Source organism: Mandrillus leucophaeus, unplaced genomic scaffold, assembly GCF_000951045.1.
Source record: "Mandrillus leucophaeus isolate KB7577 unplaced genomic scaffold, Mleu.le_1.0 Scaffold93, whole genome shotgun sequence".
Lineage (NCBI taxonomy): Eukaryota > Metazoa > Chordata > Mammalia > Primates > Cercopithecidae > Mandrillus > Mandrillus leucophaeus.
The window spans coordinates 4,348,791-4,368,773 of record NW_012110141.1 but is presented as its reverse complement, the minus strand read 5'-3'; the positions used below and the strand labels follow the sequence as shown (position 1 = coordinate 4,368,773).

The following is a 19,983-nucleotide window of genomic DNA, read 5'->3' as shown; positions in this document are numbered from 1 at the left end:
AATGGGAGTCGACAGGAGCCATAGATTATTTCTTTGGAGTGGTATAGCCTCATGTCCCTGATGTGCGTTTACACACAGACATGCAGTCTGGCTCACTGGACTGATCCTTCCAAGCACAGAGAGCCCTGATGTCAGGTTGCTGGTTCTTTTCCTAAGAAAGCCCCCCTTGAAGGGCTCTTCCCTCTTCAAATACTCTAATACCCTAAATATGTATGGGCTTCTGAGAAGTAATACAATCCCATTTTAAACAGAAACAACAAGCATATTCCTTAGCGTGTGGCCTGTAGGCTAAGGTAGTATGGACCCACAGGGAAAACCTTCCACGGTAAAGGCGATGAGAACAGACTCCAGCTCCCTTCACCTACAGGGGAAGGGGCGCCTCCTCCTGCCCTCATTGCTTTGAAAGGTGTATTATTGCAGGTCGGGGAGTTGTGATGAATTATAGGTAGGTGGACAGCAACACAAAAATATGAAAGAGTAACTTATTTTTTCTCTGAAATTTTTTTGTTGTTTTGGTTTGAAGAAGCAAATAGCTTATCTAATCCTATTTGGCATATGCAAATATCAAAATGAAGGTGTGATGATGATGAGGCAAGCCCTGAGTAAAACTGTGAGTTAAACACAATTATTTCCATTCTTCTAACCCTTCTCAGAGCTTCCCTCTCCCTTCTCACAGCCCCTCCCTTCTCTGATGAAACTACTAGGCAAGGAAACTGGTTCCTTCTAAAGTCTTAACGACTATGTTCTCAACCAGAGAAAAATGTTGATCGTAAGAAAACAAAACTACACAAAGTAGGTTCAATAAAGACTGACTATAAGTGTCTAAGGGAAAACCGCAGAGGCATTCAAAGACAGGAAGCAGAGCATAACATGCGTGAGCTGACTGGGAACAAAACCAGAAGTGGTTTTGGAAAGTCAGAATCAGAAGACATGACCACACTCTGCTTTTCTCTCTACTTCTCTCCTGCCTCAATCAATAATCAATCAATCATCTCTCTCCTCCTCTCTTACTCTCTCTCCCATTTCCGTTCTCCCTTCCTCTCCCATTCCTCTCTCATATGGCTTGCTTTACATGACCCAGTGAGGTCTGGCTCTATATGATCTTTAAGTATTTGCCATTATCTAACTTAAGTCTCTGCACTTCTGTTTTATTTCTAAAGACAAAGAGTCCGATTAGTCACTGGTCATTTCAGTGAACTCAGTCCTTCTTGGTCAATGGTGGGATCTGCTCCAATCATCTGTAGCCTGAATTGGGTGAAAGGGGAAGTGAAGAAATGAGGAAAGGACTTTGTCAGCCTGAAGGATGCAGGGCTGCCTCTTCCAGCTGTGAGCAGGGCAAGGGAAATTTAACTTGTGTATTAGGTATTTATCAGCACAAAAATGCTGTAGGAAAAACTACCTTAGAATTCAGGAACTTAACGCCATAAGCATGTATTGAGCTCACAAGACAGAGTTGGCTGCATGGTTCTTCTGGTCTGGGCTGGGCTCAAACACATGCCAGGAGGTCAGCTGGCTATCACCTCCTCCAGAACAGCCTCAGCTCAGACAACAGAAGCAGCTGGAAGCAGAGGTTCCCTGTGTTTCATTCTACAACAGGCTAGCTCACACATGTCTCTTACGGTAATGGCAGAAGCAAAAAAGTGGAAACAGAAACATTAAGGGATTTTCCAAGGTTCTGTGTGGGTCACATTTGCTAACGTTCCACTCACCAAAGCAAACCACATGGCCAAACTCAGAATCAAGGGGTGAGGAAAGAGATCCCACCTGTTTAGTGATAGAAATTCTAACATCACATGACAAAGCAGTATGGATCCAGGGAGGAGAGAGAAATTGGGGCTGTTAATGCAATGGATCTCCTAATCATGGCAGCAAACCCACTGGCATGTACAATAGGCTAGTTGAGATATATATTCTTTCCCAGAAAAATTTGCATAAAATCTTTTTGATATGAATTCCTGATGCAAAATAATGAAATACTAAGGTTGGAATTTAGAAGCTCTTTTCAAATAAATGATAATTTTTGTTTCCAGGTAAAGCTAGATATATAGTATAGGAATAACATGGAACCAAATAACAGAGGGAATTGAATTCTCCCCACTTCTCCCCCAGGACACTCTTTCCCCCATACCTCCCCGCTGCCCCACCAACACACACACAATATTCCTAGATTTGTGGCATCCTGCTAACTTACTGGATTAAAAAATGAGACATTCAACTTAATAGTGGGTTCTGAATAGCTCAAAGCGGAAACTGTGTGCAAGTAGCAGATAGACCACAAGCCAAGATGGCCCTGAAGAGTTGGAGGCTATATCATTGGTCCCCTTTTTTCCCCAGGTGGGGGCTGAGTTCCATTTAATGCAGTGGGAGCTAGTTTGCTTTTCTGCCAGGAATAAAAAGATTAAGGTTCTACAAGTGGTCTATAGTTGGCTCCTGGGATAGATGATTCAGTTTGGGGCATATTCAAGTCTTTTGCTCCTTTTCCTGGAATCATGGAGTGACAAAATGCCAGGAATAGATGGAGTTTAGAGATAATCTAATCCAGCATTTCCCAAACTTCAGTCAACCACATACCCCCATTCACTAGTTTGTAACCTTTGTTCTACTCTTAAATATTTTTAGTTAAATTGGCTCATTTTTAAAAAACTTAATTTATTTTTAAAGATTTATGGTCACAAGTTGAAAATCAGTATCATTTGACATAAATAGAAGATAACCACAAAATAAACAGAATGAAAAACCCTACATTGTTGTGAAATTCTACCAGATGCTTGAGCTCAGCCTTTCCTAAAAAGGGAATTTCGCAAACATTAAGGAAGTGTTAAAGAAATAGTATGCTTAAACTGACACTTTCTCTCTGATGGCGTCACGAAGATGGAAAGAAGCTTGACAGCATCATCACTTACTATTTAGTTCCGTGCTATTTAATGCCCTGCTTCTGTGTCCTAAAGCCCTCTTGGACTTCCCAAGCTGTGTGTCTGTTGCGCTGCAAGGAATATCAATAGCCCAACTCCATTCATTCATGGATGGAAAAACCAAGGCCTCCCATCAATTTCCAGTGGCTGCCTTTGTGCCATGTCATTATCAGTTAGCATCTTACCTAGTGTTTGGGTTAGGTGAAGAGAAAAAACTTAAGCCACAAAAGAAGTAAAAGGGGATGCTAGTAGATGGTGCTTTTGACTCTAGAAAGTTGGGCTTGCCTGATTTTCAGTGACCTCTGCTCTTCCTGTCCATTACAAGAGGATATTGGCAGTCACTTACCAAAAGCAATAGAAAGAGCCTCATGTTTCCACAGAGAAAACCTCTACCTGGACCCACCACAATCAAAGACCCTCAGATAAGGAAACTTCTAGAAAGATGTAGCCATGCAAAGGGAGGCATCTCCGGTTGTCTTGCCAAGGGAAACGTGTCAGGAAAAGGCCAAAGAGCAGCATTATCTCAATCAAATTCGTCCTCCCAGTAAGCCACAGCAGCTGTGCTAATGGCATTCTAAATCCTCCATAGTGAACTGTATAGATTTTCAAAAGGAGGTGGAGAAATCCTCTTTGTCTCGTTATCTTTTCAAGATGGATTTTTAGCTGAAAATCCTTTCTTTAAAAAAAAATAGGATAAATGTAGTCAGATACTCAACTAAGCTCTTTATTCCATTGCCTGTGATTTGGACTGAGCTTTTGAAACATTTCTTCAGACAGGAGAGGAAGGGGCATTCTTCAAGAAATACTCCTTTTTTGCCATATTTTTAAGGGTGACTCTGATTATATCAAACATCGGTTGGTGTTCCATTTTAAATTTCTCTGACATTTTAGAAACAAGATGGTGTGCACATTAAATAAATTCTTCTCCCTGCATATTATAGGATGAAACCAAAAGGGCAAGTGTCTTAATCTTTGGGGTGGAGGTGAGTGCACCCGATACCTCTCACTGGAACCTAATTTACCTCTCACTGGAACCTAATTTCTCTCTCTACCGTCTGAACTTTTAAACTGTTCTGTGCACTTGGACTTCATCTGAACAGCTCAGGCCAAGTTATTCATGTTGATGGGGACAAGAACAATCAATGTCTAATGAACTGTTTCTACATTTGTTCATAATTGAGAGATTCCTCTCAATCCCATGTTGGCTCTTTCTTCAGAGGCACCAAGAAAAGGGACTTAGTAGCTCACCAGGCTTTTGTAGACATCCTGATTTTGTTCTTCCTGGCTCTGAGATACCTGACAGGGACTCTGAAGCTTTCTGAGCCTCCCTACTTCATATGTAAAATGGGAAACATTAGACCTATCATGTCAAAATATACTAAAGATTAAAATGAGGTGATAAAAGTAAAGCTCGTAGCACAGGGCCTTCCATTTAAGCCTGCAATAGGTGGTCACTAATATAACATTGGCAAGGCCATGTGAGGTACAGCAGAGTACATATAGACTTTAGGGTCAGACAGAGGGTAGTGCCCATTTCTGCTTTATTTGTAATTGTATCTTCACTGCCAGTTGCCACTGGCACATTAGCAGGAACTCAATATTTTTTGGATAGATGGAATGGTTCTGGCATTACCCCACTATTAGCTGTGTGGTCTTGGGTAAGGCATTTCACCCCTCGATACGTGTTTCCTCAACTGTAAAACAAGGACAATGCATGTCTTACAGAGCTGGTAAGAAGATGAAATACAATGGCCAATGTAATGTGCCCAGCATGGAGATTGCCACATATTATGCTTTCCACGGATGTTTATTCTCAAATCTCCACTCTCCATCACTTTTGATGATCCCAAATAAGGAAAAAACTAGGACCAGGATTTTCTGAGAAAGCACCATTTTTAAAGCTATCTTTTAAAATAGGCAGGGGACAGGGTCCTCAGGTCCAGGATGTATGTGGGGGAATTCCATAGCCCTCTCAGGATGGTCCCTCGTCACAAGTATCAGTGTCTGAAATAAGCAGGATGTCCTATTCTGACCCTTTTTGGTTCCTGGGCAACTGTGAGGTGGTATAGGGCAGGTTTGAGGAGGATCCTGAAAAGAAGAACATCACCGATCTTTCACCCCGGACCTCACATTCCCATTTCTACAGGGGCTAAGAGGAAGGTCCCTTCTCTTGCGTCAATTTCAGTCGGTTGGTGTGCTTTCAGGAGTTTTGTCTTGAGAAGGTTTCCAAGGTCATATCTTGGCTTAGAGGGAAAAAACATCAAGATTAATTGGCAATGTCTGTCATGGATGCAAGATGGGGTATTGTTGGTTTGCCATGGAGATTTACACAACAGCGTCTAGAGGGAGATTTTCTATAGCCTTTGTCAAAGACCAAACCTATTGCTTTACCCTTGGTGATTACCAAAAGCCAAAAACCAAAAAATCTATTTTTTCCCTCTGTCAGTTTTTTGCTGTCACAGGAGCCACCCTATAATGACAGGTCATGATGACACTTGATGAGATCTTGACATAAATAGGAAAATAGACACCCAGTGAAATAGAGGAGCTGTAACTCATAGAAATGCCTGACATTGCAGGTCACATGTGCAGTGTGTGATATCCATGTCTGCAGGCATTCAGCAAATGTTTATTGAGCACCTAGTACGTGCCAGGCAGTATTCTAGAGGTTGTTTAGTGAACAAAAGAGACAAAAATCTTGCCATGTGTGGCTTGTATTCCAGTAAGGGATGTCATTGACTTGTTATTATAAAAGTTTATGTATGAAAAACATTTCAACCATTGGAAGACTGTGCTCCAAAGCCTCCACAACATATATAGGGAGGGCTTTCTTACTATCATCCATGTGCTCTGGCAGGATTCTACTTGAACAACCTATTAATTTGTTCCAGAGCCCAATCATCCATTTCTACTTATTAATGCATAGTTAGCAGAAATAGCACTTCCGGGCTTCTGCCACGTGATGGGTCAATGTGACCCCCATAAGTAAACCACAGAGAATCTGAATCTCCAAATGTTTGATCCCTCCTAATTTGCCACTGCTGCATAGATGTAGCCTTCCCACTCTGTACCTGCACGTCACCTTGAGGCCCCTATGACTTCATCTTAAGCTATGACCAGCTTCTAGAATAAGTTTTCTTCACTTTAACTTTGGCCAGGTGCTTGGCCAAAGTTTCCCAGCTGCATTAATCCTACAGGTTTGATAATAGGTCTAATCTGTGTCATTAGTTTCTGAGTCAAAGATCCCCGTTGGACAAAATTTGAGCTTTATCAGTATAGGCCCCTTATTTTATACTTTGGGGAAGAAGGGGAGAGCATGGCCTCTGGCTCCTGGCAATAATTTAACCTTGGTATCAGATCAGGTTTTACATCCCATGTTGCTCCTTCCAATCTTTCCATGCCATTTCAAGACTCCAAATGCAGTCTCTCAGGAATGAGGCACCCAAAATATGAACATCTCTTATTACTGGCTTGTGGACAGGGGCTAGAGGTGCGGGTAATCATATCAGTCAAGACTAATTGCAAGTGACAGAAACCCAACTGAAATTTACTTAAGAAAAAAAAAGAATCTCATGGTTTGTGTGACTGTAGAAGGCTGGTTTTAGGCATGGCTGAGCCAGGAATCAGTTTCTGTTTTCTGTGATGGAGTCACTCTTAGGCAGGCCTTCTCTACTTGGTAGCGTTACATTGTATTGTGAAAAGATAACTTCTCTTTTATACTAGTTTCAGCAAAAGTTCCAAGGCTGATGCTTATTGAGCTGATTGATCAGGTGTGTGTCACATATGTCCATCCCTGAACCAATCACTGCAATCGGGATAAAACACACTGATTAATCTTCTCCTAGATTTGGCATTGAAGTTCCTTTCACCCATACTTCATGGACAGAGTGGACAAGGGGTGGTTTCACAAATGGAAACTAAGATGGGGAAATATACACTGGGCAGGTGGAACCAGCCAGTATCCACTAGAGGGACACTGTACTGACTGTCACCATGAAAGAGGGAGGTGACAACATGCCACTTGGTATGGAGGTGGTACTGACCATGCATTTGCCTCTTGCAAAAGGATTGAGAGAAAAGTCACCCAAATGTCAGGTCCCAAAATCAGGGAAGGAGGAGGCCCGGGGAAGTCACCAGCCCACATTCCCTAAACATCCACCCATATGCCATCTTGGGTGCATGTTCCTGGGGCATTTCCCTGGGAATATAAATCTCCAGATAATGGTTGGTGCCATATGACAATCCAGATAATTTATTCCCCACCCTGGAATCTGCTGCTTGTCAGGGCTTTAAGGCACCAGTTCATCTTCATCAGTGGTAGACATCTGTAAGTTTGAGTCATAGCACTTTCTAGGGCAGGTAACTACCCAGAACAAGGACATCATTAGAAACCATTACAGAACAACATTTTGCATTAACTGCTGCATATGATGCTCACTGTTTCTTTGCTGATATTACCAAATGAAGGCTGTTTCTTATTCATTTTTACTGTCATTGTCATGGTAACAAGGATCATCTAATTCATTTACATTACCCCTATTGCTGTAGAACCTAGATGATGTTCCTCAGGCTGGTCCTGATTACCAGACTGCTCTGTATGGCCAGGCTAGAGGGACTATAGCAGTTCAAACGTGAGTGTTTCCTCAGAACCCCCATCCAAGCTCATATCACACAATAATGCAATGTTTTGTTCCCTTTCTATGTCTCTACTAAATTGCGAGTTCTTTAACAACAGGAAGCATCTAATTCCCAATATACCCTGTATTCTGCATATTATAACCACTCAATACATGTTTGTAGAGTAAGTACTATTCTTAGTGATTGCAAAACAAAGAGGAATAAAACATAGTTCCTAACTGAGAAGCTCAAAGTCTATCAATTACAGAAACAACAATACTAATGATGACATCAGCTAATGTTCATTGAGTGCTATGTTCTAGATACTGAACCACATACTTCGCATGCATTATCTTGTGTAATGATCTTGACAGTACATTACTTGACAGTAATATACTATTATTACTCCCATTTCACAGATGAGGAAGCTGAAGTTTATGGACAAAGCTAAAGTTGGATCATTTGAAAATGGCAGAGTCAAGGTTTTGGGGGAGTTTTTGTTTTGAGACAGGGTCTTGCTGTGTCACCCAGGCTGGAGTCCAGTGACACAATCTCAGTTCACTGCAACCTCCACATTCAAGGTTCAAGCAATTCTCCTGCCTCAGCCTCTCAAGTAGCTGGGACTACAGGTGTGCGCCACCATGCCTGACTAATTTTTGTATTTTTAATAGAGACAGGGTTTTGCCATGTTGACCAGGCTGATCTCGAACTCCTGACCTCAGGTGATCCCCCATCTCGACCTCCCAAAGCTCTGGGATTACAGGCATGAGCCACTGCACCCCACCAGAGTTGGGGTTTGAACTCTGGTCTGCCTGATTATAATACATGTTCCTAACCACTAAATTAATACTACCTCTGTTAAAGCAGGATGAATAAAAGGTGGGGGAAGTTGGAATAAATTAATACTCAAAAGATTGGAAGGAGGCTCCCAGCGCCAAACAAATCAAATCCAAGATTTGATTTGTTGACATCAAATCAAATCTTCAATAAAGATATTAAGTTTCTCAGGAAGGTACCTAATGTTAAAAAAAAAAAAAAAAAAAAGATATTAAGCTGGTCTAATATTTTAATTAGTGAGGGCCTTTGAGGAACCAAGCAGAGGAACTCAGTAAAGACCTGGAAATATGTTGATGGCACTTTCTTAAAGCCCATGGAAATGCACGTGGACCACTTGAAACAAGCAAGCACCTACTGTTCCTTGTTTCCTCTCTCAGCTGGGCAGAGGGGCCAAGTGGAGGAAGTGTCTTCATGGCCTTCTTTCAATATAGGATCAAAAAGAACAAAAGAAATGAGCTCTGCCTCTCACGAGTTTATTTTACCTTCTCTCAGAATGGAGTCAAGAAATGAAGATCAGGGACCACATTTGTAAAAATCGTGTAAGTTCTCTAACTTAACCCCAAGCAGTTATTTCTACTCTTTGTTGGCGTCTACATAGAGATCTCAGGAGGAACCAGAGGAAAGGGCAGAATAGAGGAGTGACCAGACTACCAGACTGTTAGGCTGGGAGGAAGTGGGTAGAGTAGGTGCGAGAAGCTTCTCAGAGGAGAGAAAAACAAAGCAATGATTCCATGAGGCCTGTGGCCAAGTGGGTAGCAGAAACGCTGAAGTCTGGTTGAGTGTAAGAAGATTCCTTGCCAAGCTGAGGGCAGGATTTCTGGAAAGAACCTAAGAAAGGAGCTAATGACCCCTCAGAGCTAGAACTATGCATCACAAGTAGGCCTGCGGAGGTGTGGGAAATGTCTGTTGGTGTCCAACAACAAGACTGTGTCCCCATGATCTCCTGTATTTATGCAACATTTGTCCTGTACAGGTGCACGTGGATGTGCTGTGTGTATGCACTGAGCCAGGTGATGGGAAATCTTGAGGAGCAACTTTCCACCAGGAATCTTGTGTGGAATACAGACAAGTAAACTGGCAATGGTGATACAGTGTGAGAGACCCCCAAAAGGGCAGGCAGAGGGTGCTCTGGGATTGTAAGGAAGATACCTACCCAAGTCCTTGCTGGATGGGGCAGCAAGGGGGCTGGGTGGGCTTTGGAAAGCCAGGTGAGCACTAAAGAATGAGCAGGATTCACCCAGGTGAAGCATGGGAATGGGAACAAGGTAGCAGAGGGGTCTTTTAGAAGCCCAGAAGCAGCATGGCTCAAAATCAGGAAGTAAGAAAGCGCATGGCATTTCTAGGAACTGCAGGAAGCTCAGTCCAGTTTGTGCTCAGAAGGAGAGGTGGGGGGTGGCATGACATCGCCCAGGGCCAGGCACTCTCAGAGTTTGACTTCATGCCGAAGCCAGGGGGCCTTCGTTGCTAAGTTTTCCTTCTGAGGGTGGAAATGATCAGGACCTCTTACAGGGCTGTCTTGGGTGTTTAGTGGCACAACTGCTATAATAAAACAAGATTCTTGCTCCTCAAAAATGCCTGATTCTGCATCCAATCATCTTGGCAGGCAGAACCAAAGGAAGCACTTTGGTCCTCTTTTCTTGGCCATAAAAAACCAGGTCTTGGTGTCCTAATGTTATTAAAATCCTCATAGGCTGAGAAGATGCATTTTGGGCCTCAGAGCATGTCAAAAATTACGTAATTTTTCCAGCCTAATTCTAGCTCAGTGGGCTCAACTTTCATGGCAACTGAGAATTACCTAGAAAGTTTTAAAAAGAAATGCTGATGCCTGGGGCACCCTCAGGGATTCTGATTCAATTGTCTGGAGCCAAGCTGGGCATTGGTATTTTTTAGAGCTCCCCAGGTGATCCCCAGGGCAGCCAGGGTTGAGAATCGCTGCAGAATGTGCAGCCTAGCAACGGAAACTCTTGAGAAAGGAACGGACGCCTCTTGCCAGGTACTCCAGCCGAGTAGATTCTGGGTCAACTTTTCAAATCTTCCTGGCAGATCATCAAAAGCAGCCTCTGGCAACTGCTGAGACCTCTTGGTGCTCCTCCCACTCCCCCCCACCCCCTTTTACAGGTAGATGCAAAGAGCCGTGTTCTAAAGCTATTATAGGAGGCTGGTGAGGAGGGCTACCTCACTCATGCCTGGCACCTCACGGCATCATCTGGCTCCCTGAGCCACATTGTGCAGCACTAAGAAGCTTTGTCAGGGATTTTTTTTTTTCTTGCATTTACCCGGAAATTCCAAGCAGGCCTCATTAGCACATTACTCACACTCAGCCAATCCCACATATCACCTTCCTCCTCACCCCCACCTCCAGGCTTTTTTCTCCCCCATTTGCCCATTTATTCACTGCAGTTGGATTTTGTTTCCTGTGCCCTGAAAAGCACACTTTTCGAATGGAAATGCTGCTGGAAGAACGGGGGTGGCTGTGAGCTCCACGATCGCGGCCCATCACCCCCCATTGCCCTCCTAGTGAAATCCCATCCATCAGGAGCAGAGAGCGACAAGCCCTCTAACTACTTCCCAAGGCACTGCCCTGTGTTGTTCCTTCTGTACCGAGACAGCAAATCGTTAGCTGGAGCTCCCAGGTTGTTTCTTGCAGCAATTAACAGCTGCCCTGGTGTTAATTCCCGATCAATAGCCCCAAGATGCTGCTGCTCTTACAGCTGTCGGGCTGACAGCCTCTACAGCACATTTTGAAAGTAACTTGCCAGTGGTGGGACTCTCTTCTCCTTGGGCACACCCAAGAAAAGTCCTCACCAGGCTTCAGAAGGAGTACCAAGTGCCACTCACCCAGTGTGGGGGCCTAGGGCAGGGTGAGCAAGCAGGTGGCTCCACCCCCCTCTTCTGGTCAGCTGATAACTTGGGGAGACAGTGGAACCGAGGCCCCGCACTGCCAGAGTAGCAGCTCCTCGAGATATTAATGAAGTTCTCATTTTTCAATTTTGGCTTGTTTGGAACTTTTTTCTGTTTGAGATGGCTATATATTTCTTCCATCTAAAACCCTCATACAAATCCATCTTCTTCTTTTTTTTTTTTCTAACTCAAATTGCCAGTTTCTCATTTCTTGCCTGTGTTGCTCCCTCCAGCTCCCTGTGGACAGAATGAGACCCGAGAGGATGGTAAAATAATCCAGCTGCCTCCCTGCAAGACAGGAGCTTGGATCGTGCCGGCCATCATGGCCTGCTACCTCTTAGTGGCAAACATCTTGCTGGTCAACCTCCTCATTGCTGTCTTTAAGTAAGTGGATCCTTCGGAGCACATGGGATGGACGAGGACAGCAGGGGTGAAGGGGAGTCGATGCTTCAGAAAACAGCGGGTTTTTCTCACTTGATTATCTTTGGTCTCTATTTTAGCAACACATTTTTTGAAGTAAAATCGATATCCAACCAAGTGTGGAAGTTTCAGAGGTATCAGCTCATCATGACTTTCCATGAAAGACCAGTTCTGCCCCCACCCCTGATCATCTTCAGCCACATGACCATGATATTCCAGCACCTGTGCTGCCGATGGAGGAAACACGAGAGCGACCCGGATGAAAGGGACTACGGCCTGAGTAAGCTTCAAGCGACAGCCCAGCCGCCACATTTCAGAAATCCCTACCACTTCCTATAGGCAATCATGCAGGATCACATGGCCACCTAGTTCCTCCCGCCTCCTGCAGGTTGCAGACAGCTGTGAAGACTTGGAGAGGACTGGGGGATAAGGGAATTGGCTTGAATGAGAAATAATGTCAGAAAGAAGATGGTAGAGGCTGAAACTGAGCACTCTTAGCCTCATGTCTTTCTGAGAGAGAGACAATCAGTCTCCAACAGGGCTGTTTTAGCACCTTCATATGTTCTAAGTTTCTTGCTTTCCAGAGATCTCAACCCAAAATACATCAACCATATTAATATGCCACCCAAGGCCACATTATATATAATTTAAGCAATAATTTCTGGACCTATAATTTTTTGCTGATCTTAAACATTTTCCTAAACCTTAGGGGTTGTGCCTAGATCGCCTCATGAGAAGACCAGCCCTACTTTCTGTTACTCAGAGGACAAAACAGAAGACCCTTCACCATCCACCTTCCAGCCCAGTGTTTCTAAACGGAGGTTCTATTAGCATTGAGGTGGAACAATTCCTTGTTGTGTAGGATTGTGCCGCACCTTGCAGGAAGTTTGGCATATCCAGCCTCCACACATTAAATACTAGTGACTCCCGCAGATTTCCTAAATACCCCTTGGGTATCACGCTCCATTAAGAACCACTGGGAATCCAGTCCCATACCAGCAAGCTCCTACAATTTCTCAAAGTATGTCAAACAGGCCACCTACATCAAATCTACTGAACAAGAGCCTCTGGGATTATAGCCCAGGAGTCTACCTCTCTCTCTGTGGTCACCAGTCTATCTAAGGTTTGAAACCAAAACAATTTGGTCAACAGCTTCTCTAAATCTGAAGCTCTTAAAACCCTCCCTGACCTTGCAATGCCCAACTTCTTTTTAGACATTAAAATTAGAGAGACCTGGGAATTCCAGAATTCACTGTTTTCATCTGAAACACAAATTTAAGCAAAGAGAAAAGTTGGAGGGGTCGGGGTGGATGACCTGTGAAATAAACCCTAAGCTTCTCGACTCAGGAACTCTAGCCAATGTGGAGGAGCATGAGATACAAAATCAGGGGCAGTGGGATGCTCTAATGAATGATAGCCTACCGTGGATAAACATGCTGAGGGCTAGCTCAGAGTCCCAAAATAATTTACAATAAAGCATGACTCATTTGTGGTAGAAGAGGAACGTCACTTATCCAGAGAGCTTAGGAAGAGGGTGTTTGTGAATACCATGCAGGAAGTAGGACGGTCCAGAGATCCATTTCCTTTCTGGTGCTCACACCCTCACAGAAGGCCAGAGAACCTGAACAAGCCAGACATTGGGCTAGGTGGGAGTCAGCTCCATGCAGCTGCTGTTCAGGGTTTTCTTGTTATGACCAATGGTAGCAATAAAAGCATTGCCAGGTCACTGGATGCTCAGAAGGGAAGAGCAGCCATGTCCGCTTTCTCAGAGAAGAAAGATTTTAGTGCTGTGGCTGGGTCGGAAAGGGTGAAAGTCAGAGACTGCATTGTATGAATCAGTTGGGGAAAGTGAACTTTTCACTATCCATCTGTAGCCTTAATTAAAAGAACCCAGGGCACTGCCAAGTTCTGGCAGAGTCTCAGACAAAAACACTCTGAAATGTAAAATTTAATTTTTATTGTTAAAAGTTGACATATTGATGGAGTTTTTAAAAAATAGTATTTCATTTTTGTTAAAAAGGCATTACACATAGCCAAAGAAGTTAAATGAAGTGCCAGCAGAATAAGTGTTAAATATATTCCTTTGAGTCTCAAACATAGCAATAGCAGCAATAGCAATCATCTGAGCTTTGAGGGCCTCTCTAACTGCCTTTTTTCATTCCCCTCCCTCCAGGCTAATGCTCTGTGTAATTTCATGAGTGAATCTCAAGTGTCCCCTGTGATACAGGTCTTCCTCACCTCAGGAAGCCTCCTATATTTGACAAGAGCAGTCTGATTTCTGGTATTTTCTTTTCTCTCGCCTGCTTTTACATTCATACTTTCCATGCCCCAGGCAAATTCAGGCTAATGTCTCAAAGCAAGCAAGAGGCACCTCAGCAAACTAAATCCCTGAGGGTCCAAACTCCAGGGCTCCAAGTATTTGGAACAATCCCTATCACATCTCGAGGGCATGGGGATTAGAAGAGCAACTTGTCCCATTTAAGAATTGGCAAAGCAGTTCTCTCCTCCAACCCTGATTCATAAACAACTTAAAGGTTCAATTTTCCACTGGGCTCTTTCTACTGCTATATCAGTTGTGAATCCATTTACCTTCTATTGACAGAAACCAGGTTAACAATAATGCAAATAAATAAGGTTTTCTTTTTCTCACTTAACAAAAAGTGAAAAGTCCAGAGCTCAACGATGGCTCATTGAAGTCAAAGATCCAGAGTCCTGCTATTTTTAGGCTCAGCTATTCCTTTTGTGCTTTCTTGTTTCATGGCCACAAAATAGCTGCCTCACCTCCAGTCATCACATTCATGTTCCAGGCAGGAAAAAGAGGAGAAGGTAAAAAACTGTAGAAAGAAGCAACCACATCTCTCTATTTTATCAGGAAAATAAAATCTCTTCCCAAGACACCACTCCTCCCTGCAGCAGACTTCTTTTGTTTCTTGGCCCAAACTGGGTCCTTGTGGTTGCTGCTAGCTTCAAGGGAAACTGGAAATGTTTGTGTTGGGTTTCTAAGCTCAGTAGCAGGAAAGGGGAAAAGGAGAATGTGGTTGCAAAAGGGCTTTTAGTAAGGCCAATCAACAATGTCTCTCTACCACACCCCCAGCCCAGAAGTTTTTGAGCTTTTAAGATACTCTATGCTCTGAATAACTTCCCTTTCCTTGATTTAGCTTTTTCCCTGGCCTTGCAACTTGCCTAATTCTACCCAGCTCCTGCAGCAAACCAGATATGCCCAGGCGAACTTCAGAGACCCATAATAAATTTCATGTCCAGAAAGACGACGGTGATGCAAGTTGCCTAATTGGATTTGGATTTCATCTGAGACCTAGCAAGGAATCTAGGCCCCTTTTCCCACCTGGATTTATACTGGGAATGTCACTAGTCCCACAAATCAGATGCCATCGCTTTTACTTCTCTCCCTCATGGCTTCCTTTTTTTTTTTTTTTTTTTTCAGAACTCTTCATAACCGATGATGAGCTCAAGAAAGTACATGACTTTGAAGAGCAGTGCATAGAAGAATACTTCAGAGAAAAGGACGATCGGTTCAACTCGTCTAATGATGAGAGGATACGGGTGACTTCAGAAAGGTGTGTTCTGTGGACACATGCCTCCCGCAGATGTGTTGTGCCAAGGCATGCTTTATCCACTGAATTTATTCACACAGTCACAAAACAGACCTTTTGTGTTTGTTGTTCTTGTCTGAGAAATCATGGAGCTTATGAGAACAGAACATTGCCCCAAGTGTCTATAGATCAAAATCTCAGCCTTACAGATCCTAGACTTCTCTAGCAGGCAGTAGCAGCTGTCCTCCCAGACAGAAGAGAATTTTGAGTACAGGACAGGCCTGAGGTTGCTGGCTCAGAGCAGACACTGGAAAGTTCTGACCCAGACAAAAACCAAATGAGACTCAACCTGACTCTGGGCTCTCCATTAATTTATGTTTTGTGTAGACTATTGAATGTCTTTTTCAAAGGAGTTCAACAGCCCTAGTGCCTGCCTTATATGGATGCCCAATACCTTCTGAATAAATGACAGTAAGAGAGTTGTAAATTAGCTAAAATAATAATTAGGATTTTTCCCCAGAATTGTTTTGTTTTTCCTTTTTATAGAACAAGATGAAAGCAAAAAAATAAATAAATAAAAGCAGATTTTTCTACCAAGTGATTATATACATTTAGATCTCATTGGACAAATAGTATAGCCAGCAGGGCTATAAGAAAAATCTTCAGTCTAAAGGATACACCTCAGGGTATTAAAAAGAGAGACAGCAAGATCTTCAAATAAAGAGAATTATTTAAACCTAATAAGTCTAGCTTTATGAAAATACACTTACATTTTCTTATTTTTCTTATTTTGCTGTAGACTAATAAAAACTTCATTCCAGGCTGGCACATGCAAAACCTAGCATTTGGGAACCACTATTCCGAAGAACACCCAGAATATTACAAAACATAGGTGTAACTTTACATTTTAAGCATTTGCAATATAAAGATGGCAGAAGTAAATTAGAAATAGTATGGAAAGGCCTAACATACTGATGACTTTATTGAGTATGACTCAGGCTTTTAAGATTCAAAGCAGTCACCTCAAGTTTTTATGAAATGACATTTTGTCTGCTCATCCACTTCAGGCTTCTCTAGTGGCTCTGTAGGAATTACATAAATGGTATATTTTGTCCCTGGCCCTTTCTTTCTTTGAAGAATTCAGTCTATATAAGTAGGTATATACACATATGCCATTGAGTGATAGTATCCATCGGTACTCAGCCAATACTAATAAAGTCTAAAGCCATGCACAGATTTTATACACATCTGTTGCTGCAAAATAGACCATTTTATGATGATATAATGTAAAGCAATTTTCTGGCAAACGGAAGAAGAAACTAAAATCTGAAGATATTTCTCATTCTGAGGCCTTGAGAAAGCTATTTATTAATGGACATATAACCATGTGGTCCCCAGAAATTGTTCTATGTGGACACATTACCCATTGCTCAGACATGTTTACAAAGCGTTTGTCTACAGGCCTTTGAAATGCTTTTTAAATTCAGAAAAGCCGTAGACCTGGGGCGAAAGAGGGTAGGGAAAAAAGAGTGTTAAGATGCAAGGAAGCCTTCGCCTCCCTGAGGAACAAGAACAAGGAGGTGCAGGCACCAGCGCATGTGAATAAATTGTGACCATTTCGCTAATTCTTTCTGAAAAGAAACAGAAAGAAACTACAGTACATCCACTTGAGCCTCTGGCCCCATGCCTGCAAACCCTTTAAGAACACTCCTTCCCCAGGGCCCTGTACCTTTCTGGGTGATTACAGGGCTCCATCCTCAAAGAGGATGGCCAAGGTGAGCAATTCTCAGACGTCCAGGACAGAATGTAGACCCACCTTCCCTGTGTCCTAGGCATTAGGCTGACCTTCTGGAGTAACAGGGGCCTGAAAGACCAAGATGACCTCAAGACCAAGCCCAGGGCCAGAGAAACAAACCTAAGCCAGGCTTCATTCTGCTGCTTCTGTTTGTGTGGGTTTTGGAATTTTAATGCTGTTGTTATCATTGTTGTTGTTGGGTTTTTTTTTTGCATTTGTAAGTGAACCAAAAAATAATGTCTCTCAACACTGAAATTGCACTCAGCAGAACAGAAACACCATGGGGTGCGCAATGGAACAGAGACTAACCAAGGGAAGAGTAGATCCATATTACCAATCTCAAACATCTTCTAGAACATGTCCATTCTGAATGGAGTGGCAGGTGAAATCACCTGTCCTATTTACATTTGGTTGAGCGAGAGAAAGATAGGGATAGAGACATATACACATATGTACATATATGTATGTATATACACACGTTTGGAAAGGTACATATGGTTAAATTTACCTAAATTAGCTGTGTATATTCTATACAGTATGTAGAATATAATTTTACATTCACGTTAGATAACCCCAGTAACCGAGATTTGAAATCAACAACATTAAGAGCTGCCTCTTTGTCCTACTAAAGGACAAGGAGTTTCTTTCCAGAGTGAGCTTCATACTCCTCCTCCTACCACTACCCTTAAAACACAAGTTATTTATACAGGTTGTATTTGCATGAATCTTCTTAGAAATATGAAGATACTCCCATAATTATCCATTTAAATGGATCATTATTCAATCACACTTTTGCATCACAGTGGCATGTAAAGAGCTAAATACAATATTCAGGATATCATTAACACCTCATAGGAACTTGATTCTGAAAAATCCTTGTCTTTCCTCTTTTTTATATAGCAATGACCCTGATGCATCTAGAGCAATACAATTCTAGAATATAATGCGCCAGCAGAGTAACCAATGCTCTCTGCTTTACTTGGGACAATATCTAACTAATGATAATCATACTCAAATAACCAAGCTTTTCATCTATTAGGCAACATTGGTGACTAGCTTCCCCCCGCCCCCCGATGAGGAGTCGTGGACTCTTGGCTGAAGATAACCAATTCTTGATGCCTGTTCCATCAAATGCTGTGCTCACTATCCTTTTATGAGTTCAATTCTGTTTCAACATGTGAATACTGGGCTTTCACCATTGCCAGGCAGTACGCCACACACTAAGGATCCACAAGGCAGGCCTCCATCCTCAGGAAACATGCAACCTCATTGAGTTCTTGTGTGCATCCCAGCAGGGATGACCAGACACATCCAACCCAGTGGTTCTCAATCTTTAACAGGTCTCAAAATCATCTGGAGGGCTTGTTTTAACACAGGTTGCTGGGTAGCCCCCCTTCCTATCCCTAAAGTTTCTGATTCACTAGATCTGGAGTAAGGCCTGAAAATTGCACTTCTAAAATGTTTCCAGATGATACTGATGTTATTGTTGACCCTGCTTGTCTGGGAACCATACTTTGAGAACCACTGATGAAAACCAATGGACAGCTATAAGTCCAAACTTGGGAGAGGATGGTGCTGAATTATTCACTGTGGAGCATATAAAATTCTGGCGTCGTACATTTGGAAAATGTTCTGGAAGTCACTGAGTACAGATTGCTTGTACCCAAAGCAGTTGTTTCCTCCACACACCTGACCAATGGCAACTTAACAAACATGTTTTGAGCAGCTGGCATGAGCGAGGCCTGAGTAGGAGGAAGGGATATAGGAACTCTACTTTGAAAGAATGCACTGTCTAGTTACACCCAACCTTGATTTGAACACCTCCTAGAAAGGAGAAGAAACTGCCTATGCTACCAGTCTTAGGAATGAATACAGGAAAAGACTTTTCTCTCTGAAAGTTAAGGCCAGGTGCAGGTGCAGTGGTTCATGCCTGTAACCCCAGCACTTTGGGAGGCTGAGGTGGGCAGATTACCTGAGTTCAGGCGTTTGAGACCAGCCTGGCCACCATGGTGAAACCCCATCTCTACTAAAAATACAAAAATTAGCCAGGCGTGGTGGCAGGCACCTGTAATCCCAGCTACTTGTGGGAGCTAAGGCAGGAAAATCGCTTGAACCCGGGAGGTGGAGGCTGCAGTGAGCAGAGATCATACCACTGCACTCCAGCCTGGACAACAGAGCGAGACTCCGCCTCGAAAGAAAGAAAGAAAGAGAGAGAGAGAGAGAGCAAGAGAAAGAGAGAGAGAGAGAGAGAAAGAGAAAGAGAAAGAGAAAGAGAGAAAGAGAGAGAGAGAGAGAGAAAGAAAGAAGGGAGGGAGGGAGGGAGGAAGGAAGGAAGGAAAAATTCTTTTCTCTCTGAAATAATGTTTTGCATATGTGAAGATCATTGTCATCTCCCACTGTGCTGTGTCTTTTCCAAAGTAGATATCCCAAGATCATTTAATTACTTATCCTGCTTTCCAGAAGATCATCTACTACCCTGCTCACTCTCTCAAGTATGCACTTTAAATTGTCAACATCCTTTAAATGTGGTGCCCAAGTTAAACTCAATTCCCTGTGTTGTAGTTAGAACCTAGATTTAATTCCTTTTTTTTTTTTGAGCACCTACCATGTACTGGACTAGTACATATAGAGTTCTCTCCATGGTATAATGGAAAGAACACAGTACAATGTGCATAATATAGTATAACAACATTTTAATACTAATTCTGCAATAACTAGCTGTGTGACCTTGAGCAGCTTACTTAACTCCTCTTAACCTATGTTCACATTCATAAAATGGAGTATTAAGACCTAACTATAGAGTATTAAAAGTTATTGAGATGCATATATAAGGTATTATGCTTTCAATAAATTGTGATTATTATTATTTTTGGACCTACACATTAGGTGTGCTATAAGATTATATTACTATTCTTAACAACCAAGTCACATCTTTGGTTCAGAGTACACT

At 42.7% G+C, this 19,983-nt stretch overlaps 1 protein-coding gene across 27 annotated transcripts in view; it reads left to right on the top strand.

Annotated features, from left to right (window-relative positions):
• Positions 1–19,983, top strand: part of TRPM3 (transient receptor potential cation channel, subfamily M, member 3) — a 990,741-nt gene that overhangs the window by 960,608 nt on the left and 10,150 nt on the right. For all 27 annotated transcript variants that reach the window (XM_011970184.1, XM_011970182.1, XM_011970181.1 and 24 more), the window contains 3 exons: positions 11,501–11,651; positions 11,768–11,967; positions 15,130–15,262. In XM_011970184.1, coding sequence (XP_011825574.1) covers positions 11,501–11,651; positions 11,768–11,967; positions 15,130–15,262 — 484 coding nt within the window. The remainder of the gene's footprint in view (positions 1–11,500; positions 11,652–11,767; positions 11,968–15,129; positions 15,263–19,983) is intronic.